The sequence below is a fragment of the Charadrius vociferus genome, unplaced genomic scaffold, assembly GCF_000708025.1.
Source record: "Charadrius vociferus isolate BGI_N301 unplaced genomic scaffold, ASM70802v2 scaffold70, whole genome shotgun sequence".
Lineage (NCBI taxonomy): Eukaryota > Metazoa > Chordata > Aves > Charadriiformes > Charadriidae > Charadrius > Charadrius vociferus.
Window position 1 is genome coordinate 3,019,417 of NW_009646851.1, and position 18,397 is coordinate 3,037,813.

Sequence of the window (18,397 nt, forward strand, 5' to 3'; positions counted from 1 at the left end):
CAAATAGAAGTGGTGGTTCAAGAAAGATTACAAGACCTTTACCAAGCAAACTTGGTTCTTCAAAAAAAAAGCAGTTATATTAAAAATACATAATTCATGACAGAACATTCTATTTTACCCCCGTCATTTCAAATAAAAAATATTGCATACAAGGGGTGCACTCAAAATCTATGGGGCCAAGTTCTGCACCGAATTAAGTGGAAATTTTGCTGAAGTACCAACCGGAAATCTTATGGCCACCATAATCATTAAGATTTTTATTACTGTTGTTTCACAGGTATTTGGCTTTCATCTAACAAACAGTGCATCATTTGACCTATAATAAATAAGTGTAATAAAGAACAAATTATATGTCAACAGTGTATACTCTCTTTTTCATACTACATCAATCAGCATGACCAAAACTGGCCATACCTACACCCAGTATTGATTGCGCTTCAAAGCTGGGTTTGTTTTCCGACAATACTGGATCATTTCAGGATCAAGGCTTAACCAGCTGTTTTGCTGAGACCGTTCTACAGTCGTAGAAACCACTGTGGGAAGCAGCTGTTCGTGTCTTACAGCCATGAATGTTGAGGCTGTACTTCTCTCAGCCCCCTTCAGGAGAGGAGTCACTGTAACACTGGGTATAGTCAAGCTCCGTTCCAGACACCGATCCGGACTACTGAGGACTGCATCTGTTTGACTTTTGACAGGCGGTTTTGTCTTTTCTTTCTTCTGACATATTAGCAAAATGCACACAGAAATAACAGCAACCATGAGCAGCACAGACACCAGGACCAGGGGTATAATGATGTACCAAGGGTTGCTGCTTTCACCTGCCTGCTCTCTGGGACTCCTGGCATTAACCTGGGCTGTGGTCTTAGTCCCCGCAGACCCACTTGTTCCCATTGCCAGATTTAGCAATGGACCTTCCTCATGTAGATTTCCCCAGCCATTCTGCCCTGGCCACATGGTTGGTACAGTCTTCTGTGATGCTGCTGTAGGCTCTGCATTCTGAGAGGAGGCTGGTGGCTCGTCCTTTGAGGTAGTGTAAATCTTTAAAGTGGTTGTGCTGGTTACAGAAGGCACTTCAGTTGTAAAATCCTGCACAAGTGAAGGACTGTATGGCACAATGGAATACTGAAAATAGCCAACAGCAGGCTGCACAGTATCTGCCCTGAGTATAAACGTGAATGAGTCATTTAAAGAATCAATGCCTGTCATATTCGTGTCTATGTCTAGAAGCACAACACCACTATCAATGTCAGCCTGGGTGAATGTCTGAACATCTTCAAACACAGTATCATTCACGAACCTTTTCTTTACAATCCTTCCATGAGATGGGGGCACTATCACTTCAAACCTAGGATTACTATTTGTCAAATTGGCTAGCTCAGAAGCATCCAGGTCAATGCTTCTGAATTTATAAGCTGCTTGATTTGAAATCTGCATGTTAGGTACAACTTGTACTAAAGGCTTCACTGCGATGTTCAACACTTGTCCTGTTAGATTGCTTTCTGCAGTGAAGACCATAAACTCCAGTACTTCTCTGGATGCAGTGAGATTTGTCAGGTGGTAAGACAGCCTTCCTGAGTACAAATCTGTCTGCTCAAATTTAGTAACCTGCTCATTTCCAATCATCAGGTGTCCATATTTGAGTGGCTGAGTTATTTCATACATGATATTCGTGCTTTTTCCATTCGTGACAGCTGAAAGCTGCATATTAGTAATAGTGACAGACGTCTGGCCCTGTGGAAGTGCAACATTGGTAAGGTTGACGAGGACAAGAGCGATTGGTATGACTTCAAGACTGAATAGTTTGTACAAAGGGCGATGTTTACCATCTGTCACACTGAAATAAAACACCCCAGAAGATGAACTTCCATCCTGCACAAACCAAACTTTACCACTATCAACATCAGCTTGTGTGAAATCCTTTATAGAGACACTAAGATTGCTTTTCATTGCTAGATAACCATTATTGGGGTTGCTGACAATGGTGTATTTGAGCTCAGCTGGGGTGTTATCTAGGTCTTCAACTTTCAGATTCTCGGACCCTAGCACTGACACATCTCCTTGCAGGACTTTCAAATGCAGCCTTTTAGTCTTCAATTCCGGAGCTTGGTCATTCACTGGAACAACAGTGATATTAAACATCTCCTCTAAAACTTCGCTATGGGGCTTTGTTGCAGACTTGCTCTTTAGGTTTAACCAAACAGCAAAAGTGAAATTGTCACTACGCGATTCCGAATTATCATGTACGTACACAATTCCAAATTTGTTCAGTATGTATTGGGAGAAGTTAGGTTTTTCTTTGGTAACGTTTCTTTCTCCAACAACAATCATGCCATGTTGGGGTAAAGATACAACTTGATACCAGACTTCATACATGAAGCGCTGTACCTCAGGTAGCTTAATCAGTAGATTTGAAGCATCTAAATTTGTTTTGTTGATTAATACTCTACCTCCTTCCTGGACTACGGCACCTAGCAGAAAGGAAAAGAGAATCTCAGACATTGAATATTTTACAGTTGTACTGTTTCAGAAATTAAATATCAAATACTGATGATCCTCAGAAAAGTCTCTGCTTCATGGTATCCTTGATTTCCATACGTCACAGCTAAAAATATATTACCTCTATTTTTAAAATTCAGCCACATATAGGAGGCAAGATTTTCTATTGATGCATACATTAAGATTAAAGAAATAAAGCTTCTGACAGTGTTTTCACATACTATTATAGCAAAATGGAAAATACCTACCACAGCAGTAGGGAGGATCTAATATAGGCAGTTAATCTCATTTTTAAGATGCAGTTTTCCAAGATACTATCTACTCTACGCTCTGTGACAGAAGTATTCCAGTCATTTGTTACTGAAGAGAAAGTAGCCTTTGTTTTTTGACATTTGTTCATTGGTACCCTGACAGATCCAAACCAACTTGGAGCCCAAACAGTACAGCTTCTTTACCTGTATTTGCCAGAAGACGACTGTTCCGATCATGCCTCGTAATTTCATATGAAATGTCAATATGGAACACCTGGAGGTCCAGAGATGATGGCGGAGAGGAGACAGTAAAGGTAAAGAAATCTTCTGCACTCCAGCCAGCTGACTCAGCATGTAAGTGCTCATACATGATGACACCTTCATCCACCTGTTTAGGGTAAAGAAAAGCCATAGGTGTAAGAGAAGAATAATTTTAAATACAGAAGTGTAAGGAGAGAAAAAAAAATCTCTTAAGGACAGTGTTCAAGAGAGGCCTTTGTCCCTTAGTTCACACACAGTGTATATGCAACTTACATGGAGATCATCTTGCATTTATCTTTCTCTTAAGATGGACTCTGTGTTGTCAGAAAAGCTTACTTGAAAGTAGGTGAAACGGTACTGGGCATGAATGGTTACTAAAGGCCTTATGTTAAGAACAGAGATATAAAACATTGAGAAACTTCTCTCAAACTAGTAATGGTAACGGTGAACATGAACTCAGCTGGACTGTATCTTTAGTGAATCAGAGCATCATACGTCTAGGGTTTTTTCTTTATAAGGATACCAGCAGGACTGGATTCATTGTCCTGAAAAAGCACATGAAAGACTGAAGACTTTAAAAGGACTTTGATGCAGGTATTTAATGGTGAATAGCAAAAAATACTTGGTAAGAAACTATGGAAACAAGGAGGAGCTGCAAGGACCATTGAAATACACTCTTGTTTATAACCAAAGAGCTGATGGGATTACTTAGTGAAAAAATTCTATGGCACAGCAAGAAAGTGATTCCTAAGAGACAGGAAGGAACCTGGCTTGTCCTATACCTGCCTCCACTGACCTTGCAGATCGTCACACTCAAGAGAATCCTATCAGTCCCACTGTGAGGATTTAAGCTTCAAAGTACTGCAAAATACTGCAGTAGATCTGCAGAGAAACACATATTTATACAAGATATAACCATTTATCTCTTTAGGCCCTAAAGCAAAAGGCAGTATTTTCAGACTAGGATTCTCACCAGCTGGAACTACAACCGAACTTTAAGATTAATACTGTAATACATTGAAACTGCAATAGGATTCCTAATAACAAGACCAGAACACTTACTAAATCTCATCCAGTAGATTCAGCATCTGGTCTGCTTGATAATTCATCCACTGACCTGAAGACAGCTATACCTATTAAATCCCTGGCAAATTCCCAGGCAACCAGTGACCTGGCTTGCATGTGTTTGTTCATAATTGCCACAGAGGTCCCTGTTAAGATGGTGCTGACTCTGAGTTCACTATTTGTAACAGACTCTACACAGCTTGCAAACACCCTGAAGGAACTTGTTAGCACACATTCCCACCACATATGCTTGAAAGGTGTGAAAAAAGAAAACGAAAAAAAACCCTACTGCTATCAGGGAGGAAGCAGTTTAGCAGTATAGAATCCGAGCTGCGACCACAGTCACAGAGAGCTAATCCTGAAATGACTGCAATGATCTCCCCACAGAGATCACAAGGGAAACAGGGCTTGGCAGCCCCAAAACCTTTCCAACTTATTATCAAAAAAATTCAGACTTATGTCATAAAATGCTGCCTGCACATCTCCATGTTTATGCTTTCCCCATACTGATTTAATTCTTAATGGCTATTATAGGACAAAACAAAAAAAGTCAACATTAAAAGGGTAAATTTATTAAGGACAACTTTCCAAGGCATGTCTCTAGGACTCCAACTTGGAGAAAGCAAATTTTTTTAACAAGAACAGGCACAACATGCATCCTTTAAATTCAGGGGTGTTTAGTATCAATCTTAATAGGATATTTTATTTTTTTTCAATTGCAAGCCCATGCTAGTATCTGGGCTAAGAAGTGAATGGAATTGGTGAGGATTTCTGTCTTTACCCCTGTAATGATTTTAAATATAATGAAGAAACTGTGGCTTGCTGCAAGATGAAAATACTTCTAAGATACCACAGAAAGTACTGGCAGAGAAAAAAAAACCCAAATGTCATGTCAGAAACTACTGTGTTATTCATGTGTGTTTAATGCACAACTAATTTTCCTATATTGGCTGAACAACAACCGTCCGTGAAAAAATTTCTTGGAATGCAATAGTGATTTCAATTCTTCTTTTTCTTTGGCAACAAAGCAATAAACTACTGGACATAGGGAAGAGTTCAGCACCATAGAAAAAGTGCTAACTACTTCTATAAGCTAGCTGCACAGTACTTGTCAGAAGTTCAAGTTCCACAATACAGAATGAAGTCAATGAAAACCCAAAGAAGTAAACTAACACAAAATATTTTCAATTCAAATTAGATTTACAAGCTTCTTACTACCAAACAGAAATTGAATACCTTATTCTCCATTACATGGAAAATAGACAATGTTTGTAATATCAATGTCATTTTCTCACTGGTATTTAACTTCATGCGGCTACAACACGCTACAGAGCAAAAGTTTATTTAGGATCTTTTTTCTTTCCCTTATACGTCACTCTCTACCAGAATAAATAGCAAGCTGCCTAGGATACCTTCATTCTACCTGCAGTAAGTCACTTAGCTCTTTTTGTCTGAAGCGAAAGTGGCCAATACAAATACCTCTGACAGAGAAGAAAAGCATACACATTATTACAGCTCAAATCCTTACATAATTTACAAAGTTCAAAGGAAAGTTAGCTATACATTAATAAGAACTAAAGCTATAGAGAATGTGGCATGTTCTGACGTGGAACTGTCTGACAAACATGTAAAGATCATATCCATAGGCAAAAAGAGTAAAACTTCAAAACCTTAGCTGAAAGATTTTCTGTCTGACATGCTTAACTGTTTCATCTAATGCTCATGAAAATCACACATTTTCGGAACAGAAGGGAACAGTGTCATCACACAGTTTATCTCCATTATAATGTAAGACAAAACTTAGCAACTATTGCAACAACACCAGTAACATAACGGGATTAGAACACAGTTTCAAGAGAAACATTCTGTGCTCATCAAGCTCAAGCAGAGATTCATTCCACCCCAGTCCTTAGTCAGGTTCTTTCAAAGTATGATGATAACTAATAAAAATGTCAACCTTTTTTCCAGTTTTAATTGGCCAAGTTTCAAATTCTGGCCAATAGATTTTCCACTCCTTTGAACACTAAATCAAACAGCCACTTTTACAACCTGTAAATGTAGATTAAGACCAAATTATCTCTTAATTTTTCCACCAGCAAAGTCAGATTGAGCTCCTTTTATCTCCCCCGCTTAGATTTTGAGAATAACCTAAATGCACACAGAGCACACAGATTCAGATTCTGTACAGAGACCTAAGTCACTACTTTTCAGTTGCAAAAGAATGTTTTCCATCATGTTACATGAGCTGCCACGTTTCAGTCATTCAAGTATGAGACCCTGTTTCACAGTAAAGATTCTTTAAACACTTAATATCAGAGCCAATCAAGTCAATAAAAGCCCTCTTGGGGACACCCGTGAGCACTGTGTACAGCTGAAATGAATTTGATACTTGGACTTTTCATAGAGCAAAAGTCTATTCCTTCTGCCAAAAAATAAAGGCTTCCAACCTCGGACTGCTGGTTAATGGCACCAGAACAGCTCTTCTTGAAAAATACTGTTACAAGTAAAACAGTGGAAATTGCCAAGCTCCTGCTAGTACCCAAGCAGAGAGGAACAAAGGCTCCCCTTGCGTTCGTTACTAGCTGCCAGATATTTAATAACACAGCAAATCTTGGTGATTGCACTGATGGGTCACATATGCTTGGTTACTGGATCAGACAAAGAACAAGCAACTGAGATGCCCTTTGAAGTAACAATCTACCCCTGAGCTAGTTATTAAAAGTAAATGCTTACCATAGACTGTGTAAAACTGAGGATTTCCTGAGTGGTATTATCAGAACTTACTCTGATCAGCCTTCCAAGTTTTGGGGAAGTTACAATCATAAAAGTTATAGTTCTGTTTCCTGTATTGGTCACATCATTGGTTACAGCTTTCAGATCATGTCGTAAAATAGGTTTCCTGGAACCTAAAAAATGTCAATTATAAGTAACATAGATTTGCAACAGCAATTTTTCCCAAAGGGTAAGTTTTGTAAGCACAACTCACCCTCTCATCTAGATATTCTACTTAGCATTTTAATAACATTTTATAAGATGAGCAAGTTTACTCTTTTTCTAGTTAATTTCTAGTTACAACTCTTCCACAGCTTTTTCAGTCAAAAAGCCCATCAGTAGGATGTACCTCTGCTTTACAGAAATGAAAAAAGTGCAGTTCTCTTCAGTGCACATAATTGCTAAACACCAGCTTCTGCAAGAACAACCCAAAGTAAGGAGTAGAGCATGTATAAGAAGCCCTATTCCTCTATTACATGTCTAGAACCCAATTAAGACTCCAGCTGAAGACACCATTGGTAATGTTGTCTGGTAATCCTAGTTGCCCACAGAAGGCAGGGTGATTTGGCAGAGAGAAGCCTTAACACAGCAAAGTTTCTAGTGAACACACAAACCAAATCAATTATTTCTGAAGCTTGTACCACACCGTATCGATATGAAGGACGATTTTCATCAAATGAAATTAAAAATAAATATTGAATTAAAGAAATCAGGGAGACCACCACACAACAGAAATAATGGCCTGAACTGAAATAAAGTATTATTAAGATGGATGGACACCAAGAAGTAACAAAATCCTTTTACTACATACCATCACACTAACCAGTACCTTTTTGCTTAAATATTATAAAGAATATAAAGAGCTTTCTGGCATTTAGTCAAACCAAGACAATTTTTGACATAGCTGTGACAAAACCAAACCTAGTAATTTCCTAAAAGAAGAAAGAAGTTTTATTTGGCTTCTTATTGATGCACTGTTTCATGGTACACACTCAGCAAACTAAGTCTCATGTTTAATGATACTTTTGGAGGAGCAATAGATTCCCATAATCCTATTCCCCCTGCCCCCATTTCTGCCCTCATTTTTACATTTTCTTTTTTTCTTGAGCAACAAGCTTTTCTAGGTATCAATACACAATTTCAGATACCAGCAGTATCTTCCTTGAACTCTGAATTATCAATCCATCTTCGACAAAGTGTAATGTTTATACAGGAATAACACAAAATAACATGTTCCTGCTATAATATTCAAAAGAAAAAATATGGTAAGCAAACTGAAGAATGGAGATGCTTTGCAAGCCATTAGTAACATCAGGATTCTGCCTGTTTAGATGTATTTGTGCCCTGGTTCAAATGACAAAACTTTGAAACAGAGTTGATATCATGAAATGAGATCTCTGACTCTGCCTGTTTTCCCCTTTTTACCTTCCCATGCTTCTCTGTCTCCATACTGTTTTGAAAAGCAAAGCAGCCCCTCAGATCTAGAAAAATTCTCCCACGCTATATCCAATACAAGAAGCCTCCCTCTTCTTCCTCTCTCTTTTTTTCCCTTTTTTTGCGTGACTGCAGAAAGGGAAGCATAACCTTGAGTTGTGTGTACAGCAGATGTGGTCAGGAAAGTACAACTGAGAGCAACAGTTGATCAGATGACGTGTATCTGCAAACAGTTATTTCTCAATAACCTCCTACTTAGGCAAAGCAGGTCTCATTGCCTTAACAGTGTTAAGACAGAGTAACTCTCAAATATGGTCACACTGTAGTGCTGGAAGTTACCACTCCAATTTTTCATAACCAAACCAGGTTATCTCACCACCGCCATCACAGTGCAGGGAGACAGGGACAGAGGATGCATACCACAAAGCCCCTGTTCGTTCCTAATAGACCTGATCTCACCCACTGCCCAGCAGAGGCTGAAATACAGTCTAGGGCCACAGACAATAAATTGTCTCATGCTTTCCTGTAAAATGGGATCCTCCCCCAAATATAATCTTCTCCTTCACTCACTTCTGTCCTGAGACTTCGGAACTTTTTCCAGCACTTACAGTAGTTCTGCTCTGGTCTGACCCCTCCACTGGGAGAGGAAGGTTATTTGCCAGACTGGGGGAAGGAAAGGGAAGTGAGAGCACTGTCTGCTTGTTATCAGACACCGTAGCAGAGAGATCACAAAACCAACCCCACCCAGACACTGGGGAAAGGAACAGAGAGAGGGGAGGAAGACACACAACAAGGATGGGTGATGCAGAGTAGGGCCAAACTAATCCATACTAAGTAGAATGCCACAGCATAAGACCATTATTGGTACCTAATAATTTTGGTGTCCATTTTTACTGCCTACTTTTAAGATGGAAAGTAATTCAGCATGAGCATTCTGCCTATCACTGCTAAACAGTTATGAATCATCTCATCTACTGACTACTTAAGACAGTTCTACTTCCGAATACCTACAAGTCAGGCTGCCTCTCCTCCTCAAAGAGCAACTCAGCTCATTCCTTCTTTGAGCAACTGCTTCCCTGAAGAGAGCAAATGCTCACATTGTAGATATCTAGCATTTCTAAGAAAAAACTCATATATGTAGGAGTCAATTTACTGAGCATGCTGAATAAAAGAAGCTTCTGTTGAACAGAAAAAATCCATAAATAGTATAAACAAATCTGGTATATCCAACACAAGGGAATACAGCAGTACATGCTCTTACAAAATTGCAGAAAAATATGCTTGAAAAAATAGTTTATACCTAGTCATGAAACATGGTAAATTCTTCACGATATATTCAATTTTTACTTCCCTAGAGAGAAGATTCTTCAAATTGTCTCAAAATTAAGTTTTCCGGCAGTGCTGGAAAACAGGACACTGGCTGTTGTTTATATGTGTATTAACCATTTGGCATGATCATTGTTGTAATAGTGACTTCATGATGAGCAAGTACAGCTGAAATTCATACAGCTCCAGAACGTCTTTAAAACGTATCATAAATAGAACAGGTGTAAAAGCTAGTAATATTTTTTAACACCAAAATGGAATTTTGCTAAGCCAAAGTAAACAAGAATTCAGGAAAAAAATGTAGGCTTAGATGAATACAGCTTGCAGTGCTGAAAATACTGTATTTTGCTAACTGGAGAACTGATAGACAGTCTAGAGACTTTGCCTTCTATGGAAGTATCAGGCATACTTTTCTTACAATTATCTTTGGCTTAAGATAGAGTTCCTGTAAATCCCTGTGCCTGAGGCAACCTTATACACCAAAATCGTAGATTAATAAGCTTTGTAAGTGGATTTATGTGAATCCCATTTATATCGACTGAATTACAAGATCATGCTGCTACAATCTCATTTTTTTTTGCCTCTGTTTAAGTGGCTTTTGTTGCAAGCCTTTGTTTATGCAGCTTATGTTCCGGAAGTTTAAGAAACTAAAGTGCTCCTCTTCTGTAGCACATTAATAAATAAAGCTACAGATTAATACCTACAGAGCTTTACCAATTCTCAATCTCTCTCTGGCTATACAGATCATGTTCAGAGCAAAAAGAAGGCAGCACAAACAAAAGTGTGATGCAAGACATTGCTGAGAGAAGGCTAATCTTCATTTCTCCTTTAATCCTGCAATTAATGTTAGATTACTAACTCAACGAGGGATTACTCTCACCAATGCAAAGCAGTAAATGGCTCTGGAGAGACTCTCTTAACACACTGACTCCTGCAGGAGCAGGATTTCATTAAAAAAAATACTCAGCTGCTGATACAACTATTTCCAAATGCACAAATACTAATCAAAGTTTTCAGTCCTTCTGACTCATCAGTCTCTGTTGCTCTCTGTAACTCAGCTCAAACAGTAAGAAAGCGAACTAGCAATCTGGCCAGCTTTCATGTGCTATTCAGAATCCCACAGACACAAGCTTCACTCTGCTTTTACCAGGCAAAATCACAACCAGCTAAGACACCTCTAAAAATATGAATATAATATAGGGCTTTTAAACAAATCTGAATGGAGAATGTTCAGAGTTTAGGCAGTGTTATTGTCACCCTGTGCTTATATACTTCACTGCCAATTTCCATGACTCCAAGCACATGTGCGTAACAAAAAGTTAAAGACTATAAAACAATAAAGCAATATTTTGTTTGAGAAAATATAACTGTTCTTTTAAAAATCAGACAGATAGACTTCCTAGGTACAGTTTTCTATAGTTTAGCTGCTAGCTATCTGAGAAATAACTGTATATTATACAATTTTTTCAGGTGGATGAAATCATGATAATCTTTAAAAACAGACCTGGAAAGACTCCGAGTCCTTTGTTCACTTCAAGGCTAATGACTAGCATCCGAGCTGTGATGCTAAAAATCTGTCGAGGTGCAAAGTTCAAACCATCTGTTACCTGGAAGTTGAAACCTCCAGACATTGCTCCTGTAGAAAACAGAAATGTGTATTTATTCTCATATTACTCTATTTGTCATCTAAAACATATATACACTAGACACCTTTTGGTTTTGGCTACAGTGAAATACATCCAAAGTCATCCTGAAGCAACTTTTCATCAGTACCTTAGTCTTTTAATTAGAATTAAATAAATTAATAATACAGAGAACACTTTCTCAATGAAGAACTACTGGCTGTTGCTTACACTGAAGGTCAGAAATCCCTTAAATATAAATTAGCACAGTGGCCCTTCCTTTCTTTCTTCACTGACCCCAGTGGAGCTGAAACCAAGTTAAACTTTGGGAGACAAATTTTCTACTTGGGAATGTGGGGGAGAGTTAAACTTAGGGGAGACTCCCAAATTTCCTACTCCTTTTATATCTTAGGAGGGACCAAAGTACATAAGCAGTGACGTTTTCACAAAGAAGGAATTTGGGGAGAAAAACATCTAGAATGTTCTTTCATTTTGATTTTTATTTAAAGGACTAAATCAACTCTCAGGTTGTTTCCTTTGCCTCTTTGCACCACTTCAGCTTTGCTGAAGAGCATATGTTGTCACAGCTTAAACTATTTCAGAGGTTATGTTCACTCATAATAAATGCACATTTTTTTCTTCAATTTAGGACTTGTATGTACTTTGGCACAAGTAATAGCAAAATACCTCCAGGAGTCTGAGTGGATTCCTGTAAAAATACATCTCTCAGAACTGACTGATTCAGGTGTACAGAGCTTCCTGTATCTTGCTTTAAGTAGAGGCTCCCCAAATGGTTTAATTTAGCAGAAAGAGAGAATGAAAAATTGAAACATTAACTGTTGCAAACAGTTACCACTGCTCTTCTACTTGCTTTGCCAAATTTAGCAGTGAGATCTTGCTATGGGAATATATATCCTGAAAGTGAGAGGGTGCCATGTACCTTCACTTAAAGATCAGCACTCCTTGCCTCACTATAAATTAACATATCAGAAAAATTAAATGTGGGTTCTGGGATCTGTGGATTCTGAGCCTAGGCAAGGCTCTTATATCCAGCCAGGCACCGAAGAAGCTCTGCAAGATCAGGTCATATTGTTTTTATTTTAAAAGCTTTTATTCTCTAATGTTTTCTTTTGATAGAAATGCACAAGTAATTGTGCATTTAAAAAAAGGCATTGAGGAGTCTACTATTTGCTTCAGGTTGCCAAAAAAAGGCTTGACTAGCTTCACTTGCTTTTTCGCCTAGTGCAGGTCAACTGCCCAATTGACACAGACATTTTGTCATCGGCAGAGTCAGGAACAGAACTAAATCCTGAAGTGCTGCTTGGGTGGAGCATGTATTATTACAATTAATTTTTAAAAGCATATCTGATCAGAGGTGATAAAAAGGACACCAGAAAGAGGATTGTAAAAACTGCACTGGAAAGACATAGAGACTTCAGAACCAACAAGAGTTCAATTCAGTACTGCCCTAAGGAAAATACTGGCGGGGTTTAAGGGCAGACCCCATAGGGTGAAAGCGGGATGGGAGAACCCTGGAGGGAAGCAAGGGTGGAAAAGGGAAAGAATTCTCCCACTGAGAGAGGAGTACAGAAAAGGAAAGGTATGTTCTGGTTCTGCATTTATGCTGGTGACAGAACAATCGGGGATTACAGAGGAAACAAATACAAAATTTAAGGGGAAAACAAAGAGGGAGATTTGCAACTCACAGCACAGAACAAGCAGCATAACGGAACACAGAAGACTGAGCAAAGATGAAGGGAAAATTTTATGATGTCTAATATTAGAGGCATAAAAGCAAAGTGCAGTAGTACTTTCTTTGGCATTACAAAAGACCCTGAGGATGGAGAGTCACTGCCATGTACAAATGTAAAAGATCTGTGGTGCCATGAGGAGCAGCCAGGGGATGGAAAGCCTGCCTCAGCCAAGAAGATGCTGCTCTTCCCCTTGGAAAGGGTTAGAGTGAGTAGAAGAGCAGACGCCAGACTGTGGAGAACATGAAGTGGATCTACTTCCCAGGAGGAGCCAAAGAAGCTAGCACACACTAGAAGACTGAAGACAAGGGACAGAGAAAAAAGGGGTAAAAAACCAGATAACAGCAACCAGATAAGGAAAGGCCCCAGGACCAGGATGGGAGCAAGAAGATGAGATTAACAAGTACACTTCTAGCAACAGTCCAAGATGAAGGAGGAAAGAAAATCACAGACTGAGAAAAGAAGCAAAATGACTGAAGTACTTTCTGAAACACTGGAGGCCACGTGGCTGTGCAGATGGGAGAGCCAGAGCAGCTGCAAGAGCTGACATATGACCTGGGCAATTTTACATTTCAAATTTACTGTACAACCCACACTCCCACTCACTGGAAAATGAAATTTGCCATTCTTTTTACTTTTATTAATCAAGATTCACTTCCTAAGGCTACAGATGTGCATTTGCCCTTTCTGGAACACAGAGCGGATTCATTTCCTCACACTGAGAGTACCACCGTCCTACCACCATAGGGGTTTTTACATGTCAAAGTCTCCCTCGGAACAATTTAAACAGCTCGGCTCACTTTTGCCATGCTCTTGACCTTTCATTTCTTGGCCAAATTATTTGAGCAGGATACTTACAGCTCACCAGCAGCTGCTTGTAAAGCAATTTCATCAACACATACACACTCTGCAAGACAGTGCATCGAAGTCAGAGCACTTTAACCTGCGCCATGCCTCACAAAGACACAGCACAGATCTGGATTAAGTGCTGCATCAAAAGGAACACTGGAAACAATTCCAGCCTGCCTTAGGGCTGGCAAGAGAGTGCTGCACCTCTTCCATCTCCTTCCCCAAAATTGGGTTATTCCTTCTGTAGCACCTCCTTTCTTATTTCAGCTGAGGTAACATGGTAACAGAGCAGGAGCAAGAGAAAATTAGCTATCGCACTGTATCGCACTGTATCGCACCTCTTCCTCTGACTGGAACCCCGGCTGGGATCTTCGCTCCTACCGCTTCCCAGCACTGCCCTTCAAGGATGAATGAAGCTGCCCTGACTTCTTTTTTTATTGATCACACATTTTTCCTTTAGCAGCAGCAGCACACACAACCAAATCTCTGGCCACTGGCAGAAAAGGGTCAATGGTTAAAACTTAATTCCTTCACAGTCTGAATCAGAGGTTGACATCACCCAGATGACCCATAACTTCATTGCCCAAAGCTGCTCAGGAACACAGCTACACCGTGGCAGGTATCTGAGAGACTGTTGGTCCATGAATAGCTCTGCACCGTAGCAAGACAGAAAGGCTTCAGGAGATTCTCTATTATAATGGTCAAAAAAAAAGATTTAGTTATCTCTGAAAGCTGCAAGACAATATTTCCCTACCGCAAACTTTCATTCAGAAAGAAGGCTGCCACCAGCTGAACCACTAATACACCAAGGTTTCTTGGTGCCCACACATTTAAGTAGTCATCAGACCCCTTCCTGTATCACATAATCAGTGCTCTGAGACTTTTGTGACATTACAAGGAGATCTTCAAAGGATTACCAACAAGAATATACTGAGTAGGAGCACTATTTTGGTAACAGAGGTTGTATTTTTGAAACCACATACCATTGTGTACAAATACCAGCTGCCCGTCAATTATATGAGCCTGGGTGAAACTAAGGATGCTCTTGTTCGGAGATGACTTCAGAGCCAAGTGTCCATTGCTAGGTGGAGTAATGGAATATATCAGTTCTGATGGTGAGGAGTCCTTGTCTTCTGCACAGAGGTCATCAACACTTATTTCTGTGACTGAACCCACCCAGACCTAGAAAAGTAAAAATAATAAAAAAAAATATTAATAATAAAAAAATGCATACAAAATAAAATTGAGGGGAAAAAATCCTTCAAACTAAAAAAAAGAATAAAGATTTGTGCAATGCAACACTAGCAGCTATGACAGGTTTTCTTACTGTCCATCCAAATCTCTGATCATGCACTGGAATAGTTAATGTTGACAAGTGGTATTAAAAAAACAAGACCACGAAATAATACAAGCAAACACACCCTACATCAGTTTGAGTTTTAGACAGATGCAGCAGGAGTGCTCTATTTGTCAGGCACTATCCAAACTCTTACAAACACAACAATTGTATTTTGATAACTGAGTCAAGGAGCTCCTTTCCAACACATACACAGGAATATTGCTGTCATGTACTTCACAGCAGGCAAGGCATTCAATATGCTCTACTTCCACCAGCAGAAAAGAAAAAAGAAAAACAGCCTAGGGACATCATCATCTCTAATACAAATGGAACACTTCTTGTAGCTGCATTATTTCCTTCTAACAACATGCACTAAAGTCCCTTTTTTAGTGCACCAAACAACCCACAAAGGTGCTCAGTCCAGTGGGAGACGAAGGAATCAACATCTCCAGCAGCTGCTTAGCACTTTGCAAGGTCATGCTTCCAGACAAAATAGCTAACTAGAATTTGGAAAGATGGTATAAAACCCATTACTTAATTCTAGTAAATCTAAATGCTTTCGTTTTTTTAGCTCAAGATATGCACAAACCGCACAATCCTTCTTTCAAGCTGAAAGGACTTCTATCTGAGCTTCATATCTCACTGGATAATTTCTTGTTTGGAAACGATAAGCAACAGCCCATTTTACTCTTCAACTCTGCAGTATTTATTTGGAATTAGCAAAAGCACTAACAAAGAACAGCACATATTTATCTCCACATGAAATTAACTTTCTAAATATTCAATATGAATTCTTTCCATGTGGAGTTTATACAGTGTACTATCTTAGGAGCCTGAGCTCTTGAAAAAAAGCAACCTCAGCTTAAGCTTCAAAACGCATACTGCATTGTCCTTTTCTATCCTCCTAGGGTCTTAGTTCACTTAACAAGTATCTGGTAGTAACACCACACCAAATGGTTGAAGAGGAAACGTGATCCTTGACAAAGGGCATTTTACCTCTGCCAAAACGAAAATCAGCAATCACAATTTTTTCCCTAAGTATTAATTTTACTTTTTAATAAAAGCCATGGAAGAAAACCCTTTAAAGCCACTGGGATTTCTGCCATGACATTTCAATAGAGGAATGATTTCAGACTACATTGTCTCACAAAATACGTGCAATGGAAAAAGGAATATTAAAATGAAATTATATGTGTTTTCTAATTATAAAAAAGTTTGAAAAAGAAGTTGTGTTACATTTTATAATAGAAAATATCTTGCAACCAGGAAATAGCTATTTTCTCCGTTGAAATATGTATTTCTCTGTAATGCAATTACTACTATCAAAGTTTGATAAAAGATGCCACCAGTGAAAACACAGCATGATGACTAATAGTGAAGGGTGACTTACTGAGTGGCATCAAAGAAGCACATCAGTGTGCTTTTGTACTGAGACCCTTTACCTCTTCTCAGTAGCACTTGATTCAGATTATTCTACACAGAAACCAAATGTTCACATATAGAATATGCAAAAACATAAGAAAGGACTATGCAAATGTATTATTATAAATGATTCATTAAATGTCCAAAAGTTTCAAATTTTTTTCTCTTAAAGGAAAAAAATGAGGGGTTTTTGCTATAAAGCCAGTGTTTATTTCTATTATTCCAGCACACTAACACACTGTGCTTTTTGAAGTATTGTATCTGCTCAGGTGCTCCATGACCTGCAATGCGATCCTTGAGGAATGAAAGGAGATCCAAGAGCTGAAAAGGGCTGTAGGGAAGCGGACACTAAGAATACTACAAATACTGTCTAAGTGGCTTATTTTCCACATCTGGGGTCAAGTCCTCCTTGAAGAGCACCAAGAAAATCGTATCCGAACTTCCAGAAGGTAGCACTACACTAAATTTGCACGTGCCTAACACATTCCACAGGCATGGTCCAAAAAAAAGGTTCATAACCCTGCCTGCTGGAAAATAATCCATTCTGCTCTACTTACAGCATTCAGCTTATCAGGATCTCCTTGCATGCTATATATCCTACCAGACACTCTATATTCACGGCCATTTTAATACTCTGGTGAGTGAGTGATTTAAAGAAAAAAACAAAAAGTCGGTGTTCGGCTTTCAAAAAATCTAATTCTAGAAAAATACGGCCCTCTTGTGGCAAGAGGATGATACAGTCATTTCACAGCATCACTCCCCATAAAGATATACTTAAACACCCCATAAAGATATACTTAAACACATACACAAACACAGCAAACAATGCCAGGATAGTGATTTCCTTAAAATATCCTATTTCCCTTCCCCATTCCCACCCCAGAAAAAAACAAATGACCATTGAACCTGTGGAAATTTTAGGAAATTATACCTAAAATGCTGTATGGTTTCTAAATAAACATATCCTTCATGCACTTATTGTTCTAATGGAAAGGCTTTAAATTAAATGCAAGGATTACTAGCATACATTAGAGAAGCTCTCATGACAGTACAACCTTCTGTATCTTATATGTTACGTGAACGTAAATGCTTCAGCATACCATAAATTCTCAGCTGAAAAAAAACCAAAAAACAACCCCCTAAAAACTTCACTTACTTTCATTTCCTAGACAAAAATCATAAACAACTCCCAAAATGTTTGGTTGTTTGTGCTGCTGGAACTCTCCCCATGGTGTTTATAACCTTGATGGTGTCCATAACCTTGATAACAACAGACAAAGTTGTTTGAAGATGGGATGTTATGGATGCCTCAGAAGTGAAGGAGCTATAGTTGAAGGACTCATTCAACATGTGCGCACATGCTCAACAGTTTCTTGCATTTAGCCAGAAGCCCCATGACAAAGGCCAAAATTAACTTTCATATATCCACACCAACATCACTGGCCATGTAACGCAGCTCTTCACAGGAGCTATTTCTCAACATCAGATGCGGTATGCTAACTTGTTTTTCAATTATTCAGCAGTTCTTTCTCACTCTCCATATTGAGATCTGCAAAATTTCTGAGGTGCTAAACTTCAGTCAACACAAACAGTCCTACTGGACCTCAGCTTTCACACTACTGGTCCCTCATTTTATATTTTTGTACATTTTGTACATTTCCAACCTTTCAAAAGATACAAGAGAGCAACTGCCTTTTTAAAGGCAACACACAGTTTATTAGTCCATGTTCACCACTAGCAACGTCCTTGAGGAGCACAGACTGCTTGGGTAGAACATGGGACCAGCAAGTATCACCCTACACAGGAATG

General features: G+C 38.9%; 1 protein-coding gene across 1 annotated transcript in view; it reads right to left on the minus strand.

Moving 5' to 3' along the window:
• Positions 1–414: 414 nt before the first annotated feature.
• LOC104294600 (chondroitin sulfate proteoglycan 4-like) overlaps positions 415–18,397 on the minus strand; it is a 27,294-nt gene continuing 9,311 nt past the window's right edge. The window contains exons 6-10 of the mRNA XM_009894222.1: positions 14,811–15,009; positions 11,110–11,241; positions 6,807–6,979; positions 2,952–3,135; positions 415–2,468 (exon numbers count right to left, since the gene is read on the minus strand). Of these exons, the coding sequence (XP_009892524.1) occupies positions 415–2,468; positions 2,952–3,135; positions 6,807–6,979; positions 11,110–11,241; positions 14,811–15,009 (2,742 nt within the window). The remainder of the gene's footprint in view (positions 2,469–2,951; positions 3,136–6,806; positions 6,980–11,109; positions 11,242–14,810; positions 15,010–18,397) is intronic.